The sequence below is a fragment of the Nannospalax galili genome, unplaced genomic scaffold (genome assembly GCF_000622305.1).
Source record: "Nannospalax galili isolate Female #2095 unplaced genomic scaffold, S.galili_v1.0 scaffold189, whole genome shotgun sequence".
Classification (NCBI taxonomy): domain Eukaryota; kingdom Metazoa; phylum Chordata; class Mammalia; order Rodentia; family Spalacidae; genus Nannospalax; species Nannospalax galili.
The window spans coordinates 902,386-908,688 of NW_008360331.1; the positions used below are offsets into that span (position 1 = coordinate 902,386).

Below are 6,303 nucleotides of genomic sequence, written 5' to 3' on the forward strand. Positions count from 1 at the left end.
TAAGAGTTTTCTCAGCCATCTTTATTTCATCTTTTGAGAACTCTGTTTACATCATTAGCCCATCTTTTAATTAGGTCACTTGCTTTCTTGATTCTTTGTTTTTTGAGTTTGTTATATATTCTGGATGTTAAACCTTTGTCAGATGTGTTGCTGGTGAAGATTTTCTCCTATTCTGTTGGGTTTTCTCTTCATCTTGGTTGTTTCTTTTGATGTACAGAAGCTTTTTTTGAGACTAGGTTTCACTCTGAGTCCTGGTTGGGCTGAAACTCACTACATAGACCAAGCTGGCCTCGAACTCATAGAGATCTGCCTGCCTCTGCCTCTCAGTGCTGATAACGTTTTTCTTTTTTTTAAACTTTTTTTAAAAATTGAATTTATGTGTATTGCATATAAAACATCTTAATCATCTTTATATCCCCTTCCTCATTGGCACCTTCCCATAGCCCCCCTTCACTGGATTTCATGCATTCTGTAATTGATGTTAAGGCCTATTAACTCAAGTTAGTGTCCTGAAACCTCCCTCAGTGCAAGCTCATCCACTGAGATCTACTCAACCTATTTAGAGACCCTCCCTTTTAAAATATCAGCTCTTCCTCTCCCAGCAGTAATCAGCTGTCAGTGGTTCTTTGGCTGAGATTGGGACCTCTATGTATTTCCACAGTTCTGTGCTGGATTTTTGTCTGCTTGGATTTGCCTGTGTCTTGTGCATGTTGACATCATTGCTGTAGGTTCATATGAGCAAAGTCCCAGGAGCGTGTATGACTATTTCGATAGGGTCATGCATCTCCTCCCTTAGATCTTACAGTCTTTCTACCCTCTCTTTCAAGATGGTCTCTGAGCCCAGGGTGGGTGAAGTTTCATATAGGAGACCTGTCCAAGGACCCACACTCTGAAGACTATTATTCTCTATGCTTTGGCCATCTATGTCCTTTTATGTTCATGGACCTTAGTTGCATGAGGGAGCCTTAAGTGTAAAGGTTCCATTGTAGTTGTGTCACCTAGGATTGGGCATTTCACAGGCATATACCCAAAGGACTCATCCTAATTCAGAGATACTCATGCATCCGTTTGTCACTGCTCTTTTCACAATATCTAAATAGAAGCAACTGGTGAATGGATAATGAAATGTGATGCATTTATACAATGGAGTTCTACTCAGAGGTAAATAAAGACAAAATCATGAAATTTGCAGGTAAATGGATGGAAATAGAAACTGTTATACTAAGTGAAGTAACACAGACTCAGAGAAAAAAATGATTCATGTTCCCCCTCATTTGCGGATCCTGGTACCAAATCCTTATATGTGAGTATATATCCAGATATAATTGCAGGAACCAGGATAATGGAAAGAAATCTGGGAAGTAAAGAGATAGTACAAGTCTGAGATGGAAGAACAATAGGAGATGGGTATTAAAATGGTTCAAATGGGGATATTTAAGGGGGAGAAGGATACAAAGAACTTTGAGGGTAAAGGGGAAGAAGGAGCTCAAGAGAGGGAGGAGCCATAGGAGGCAGGTATTATCAAGGTGAAATGAGGATACTTTAACTTGGGGGGGGAGGAAGGGTTAGATGGAAAGAGAGAAAAGAGGTAAATAAGGCTTAGCTGGTATAGAAAACAAGAGGGAAACATACTGGTTCGAAAACCTACTGAAAATTACCCACACAGTATCTCTACATGAGTCCAAGAGTCTATGTGTATAGCTGAAGGCTATATAACAAAGAAACTGCCGGACAGGAGAAACTCCTTTCAAGTTGTTGGCCAGGGTAGTTGAAGAGACTCCCAAAATTACACAGGCTATTGCCACAGCCCTTGCTTGCCTCCCAGAACTTGAAGGTAAGATCCTATTGCTGAAGACAGGACATACTTTGGACACAGGATTTGGAGCAATGGATCTGGAACTGACCTGGAAGACACCTCCCTGAAGGCTAGCTCTCATAATTTTGGAGAACACTATGTAAGCTGCTAAGGGAAAATATCAATTGATGGTCTAACCCCAGGTTTAAGACCTACTGACCAAAACAATGATCAGCACAGCAAACTACATTGGTACAGTAGTGACACTTTTATCTTGAGGATAATCAACAGCTACCTAATTGGATTTGAAAAACCACTCATTGAGAGGGGACTCGTGTGGTACTGTAAACATAGCCAAATACACATGGCAACAGAGGTCACAGATCTTAGAGAAAATCTCAAGGATGTCACATCCATAGACAAATGTAATTTCTTGTTATGTGCTAAATATGGATCATTATATTTACAGACAAGTAATTTACAGTTATATCTCATCAAAGAAGTTTCTCTTGCAACAGATGGAGGCTATTAGAGAGTTCCAAACTGGTTACACATAGAACTTTGTTCTTTTTAATGATATATTGGCTATTCTACAGCATATAAATTTTAGAATTAGTTTGTTTATATAGGAAAACAACTTATTAAGCTTCTGATTGTGATTACATTTAATCCACAGATCAAGTTGAGAAGAAACTACGTTTTAGTAATAGTGACTCTTCCTGTTCATGATCATGAAATCTCTCTATATACTACCTCATTTTTATTAGGGTTTTATCATTTTCCTCACATAGATCATATAATATATCTTTAAGTTTTTTATTTAGTTTTATTTGATGTGTATGAGTGTTTGGCTTGAATGTGTGTGAGTGCACCTATGTCGTGCAAAGCCTACAGAGGCAGAAGAGTATGATGGATTCCCTGAAACTGGAGTTACAAATAGTTGTTAGCCTCCATGTGGGTTCTGAGAATTTAACTCAGGACCTTTGGAAGAGCAGCTAGTGCTCTTAAGTGCTTTTAGCCATCTCTCTAGTCTCATATAATAGTTCATGAATTATATCCAAGTATTTAGTTTAATAGTACTGTGTATTTAATTTCAAATACCAATTGTTTACCAAATATAGACAAACAAAACTGAATTTTTCTGTTTATGTTATATCTTGCAAGACTACAATAACCACTAATTAGGTCCATAATTTTTTTGGTTGGTGATTTTGGATATCCTTGTAAAAATTTACATCTTTGGCAGACAGGATTTTATTTCTTCCTTCCTAATCTGTATACCCCATGTTTTCTTTTTCTTTTTTTCTTTTTTCTTTTTTTTTTTTTTTTTTTTTTTTTGGTCTTTTTTTGAGACAGGGTCTCCTTGTAGCCCCAGCTGTCCTGGAATTCACTATGTAGACCAGACTGGCCTTGAACTCACAGAGATCTGCCTGCCTCTGCTTCCCAAGGGCTGGGATTAAAGGAGTGCACCACCATGCCCAGCTGTTTTCATTTATTTTTATGTTATCAAGAGTGATATTGGATTCAAGTTTGAACCTCACTTTTTTCACATTCCTTCATGGATCTGTTTCTGTATGAATGGTCAAAGGAGGGATGGAAATTCCGTCATTCTTCCTTCATCTCTCTGTCATGCTTCTATAGAGAACAGCTTTCTGTAGTCATCTTGGGCTATTTGGTTATCTTCACTTACATTCCTACAGAAAAAAAAAAAACAGGAAGAAGGCAACATTTAACAATCAATTTTTGCAGTGAGGGCTTGTGCTAGGGGTACTATGATGCCAAATGAGATTGAGTTTCTGTTTTGAGTTACTTTTGTTAGTTTACAGATAAATGTTTTTGTTTCATTTTCTTGGTTTTCTTTTTAATATAAATGTAAATTTTAATCATTTAAAAATGTTTCACTATTTGAGTCTGGAGAGATGACGCAGAGGTTAAGAGCACTGACTGCTCTTGCAGAAGACCCAGGTTTGATTCCCAGCACTGACACAGCCACTAATAACCATTTGTAACTCCAGTTCCAGGGGAATCCAATGCCCTCTTCTGACCTCCATGGGAGTTTGCATGACACAGATGCACTTACACACATGTAGGCAACATATTCATATGCATAAAAAATAAAAATAATAAATAAAATATACTTAAAAAATTGTCCTCTGACTCCATACTGCTTACACATAAAAATTAATAAATAAATCTTTTTATTAGGTTGTTCTCTGACCTCCACACTAGCTTCATGGCATATGTTTGCCCCCACCCAACACAAACACAATATATGTATACACACAAAAAAAAATCCTGAATCCAACCTCATAGTGTTAAGCAGTGTGGAATAGAAACGGATCCATATTAATATTAGTAAAGATGTAAATATACTTCACAGTAGCTATAAAAGATACTTTAAAATTCCATAGTGCTGATTAATATGAAATTTTACACATATGGTAGTTACAAATATATATAATCTATTTACTTCTAAGTACATTTTCCTGTTATCATACAGTTCTCAGAACTACTTTAAAAATACATGTATTATCAAAACCGTAAGTTACTGTTGATATTTCTTTTTCAGAGTTAACATTATAAGATTTTTAAATTTTTATTAATATTTTCATTTCTTTTTCCATATACCAACTATCTTAGCTTCCAATAATATCTTAGCTTTGTTATATATAAAATTATTTCAAAACAATAATACCAATATTATTACTACTTTAAAAAAACTACTAGCTGGACACATATGCTCATAATCCCAACAAGTAGCAAGTAGGAGGCAGAAACAAGTTCAAGACCAGCCTGGCCTACACAGCAAATTCCAGACTAGCCAGGGCCACATAACAAGACCCTGCCTCACAAAATGAAAAGCAATAAAAGAGAAACTATTAAATTAAGTTTAAGGTCCTTTGTAGTCTTTGGTTTTTTTAAGACAAGGTCTCCTTGTAGCCCCAGCTGGCCTAGAACTCACTATGTAGACCAGGCTGACCTCAGTCTCATAAAGATCTACCTCACCTGCCTCTGCTTCCTGAGTGCTGGGATTAAAGGCATATGCCATGACACCCAGCCTTTGTAGTCTTTTATTCCTAGGCTAGATCTCACCACAGTGATTCACTAAGAGTATTATATTCTAAAAGTATTTTCATTTATATGGTTATTGTGTGGTTATTGTGTGTATTTTTGTGTGTAATTGGGTTTTGTTTAAACTGAATTTAATTACAAAGTTTGACTTTTTAATGGTGTTTTAAAATGTTCAAATTATGTATACTAGTCATAGTCATTTGAGTATTTGTCCAGGAGTGGTGTAGCTGGCTCATGTTGAAGTTCTATTTTTTAAAATACTTATTTATTGTGTGTGTGCCATAGTCCACAGGTAGAGGTCAGAGGACAACTTGAGAGAGTGGGTTCTCTCTTTCCATCATGTAGCTCCAGGGAAGTCAGGTCATCAGGCTTGCCAGCAAGTGCCTTTGCCCACTGAGCCATGTCACTGATCCTATTTTTGGCTTTTTGAGCAGCCCCCATACCAGTTTCGATAATGGCCACAATATTTATACCAGCATCAGCAGTGAACAGGGTACCGCTTTCCCCAGATCCTGGCCAGCATTACTTGTCATTTGTTTCCTTGACCATAGCTATTCTGCCTGGGTGTTTCATCTTTCTGAAAAAGTATTTTAAAAAATAACCAGCTGAAGAAAACCCTTTTTATTTTGAAACAGAATCTCTATGTAGTCCAGGCTGGCTTCTAACTTGTGATTCTCCTGCCTCAGTCACTGAGTGCTGAGATTGTAGGCCAACTGGGAAGTTTTTAAATGTCCAATTTTTATTAAGCTTCACCCATATCCAAAAATAGACTTACGTTTTTCTTTTCTTTCTGTATAACTTTAAAACTTTTTTATTTTACTTTCAATTGATGTGTATGAGTGTTTTTTTGCCTGCATGCTTACTGCATGTCATGCAATGCCCAAGGAGGCCAGAAGAGGGTGTCGGATCCCCTGAAACTGGAGTTACACAGTTGCATGCAGGTGCTGGGAATCAAATCCGGGTCCTCTGAAAGAACAGCACATATTCTTAACCACTAAGCCATCTCTCAGTATAGCTTTTTAAAAAAGAAATGAACTATATAAATATTTACTTTGAATACAAACTTGAAAATAAGTGACAGAAAATTCCTAAATTAACAAGCCTAAGTATAGACATAAAAGCCAAATATAGATTTAGAGGAAACATTAAGGAAGTATAGGCAATTGTTTTGTTTGTTTTTTGAGGCAGGGTCTTGCTATGTAGCCCTGGCTGGCCTGAAACTCATTATATAGACCAGGATGGCCTGGAACGCACAGAAATTCATCTGCCTCTACCTCCCAAGTGCTAGGATTAAAGGTGGGCACCACCATGCCTGGTTGAAGATTTTGTTTTTATTTTTAGCCTCAGAGAGTTATTGTGAAATGATGTCTCATTTTTCCCTTGAGTTAAATTTGCCTAATGAATAACCATTTCTTTCATGCCCTAAATGCCGGATT

General features: G+C 37.0%; 1 protein-coding gene across 1 annotated transcript in view; it reads right to left on the reverse strand.

The window, feature by feature from the left end:
* Positions 1 to 3,270: 3,270 nt before the first annotated feature.
* Cisd2 (CDGSH iron sulfur domain 2) overlaps positions 3,271 to 6,303 on the reverse strand; it is a 64,914-nt gene continuing 61,881 nt past the window's right edge. The window contains exon 2 of the mRNA XM_029560221.1: positions 3,271 to 3,489. Coding sequence (XP_029416081.1) covers positions 3,423 to 3,489 — 67 coding nt within the window. The 3' untranslated portion in view covers positions 3,271 to 3,422. The remainder of the gene's footprint in view (positions 3,490 to 6,303) is intronic.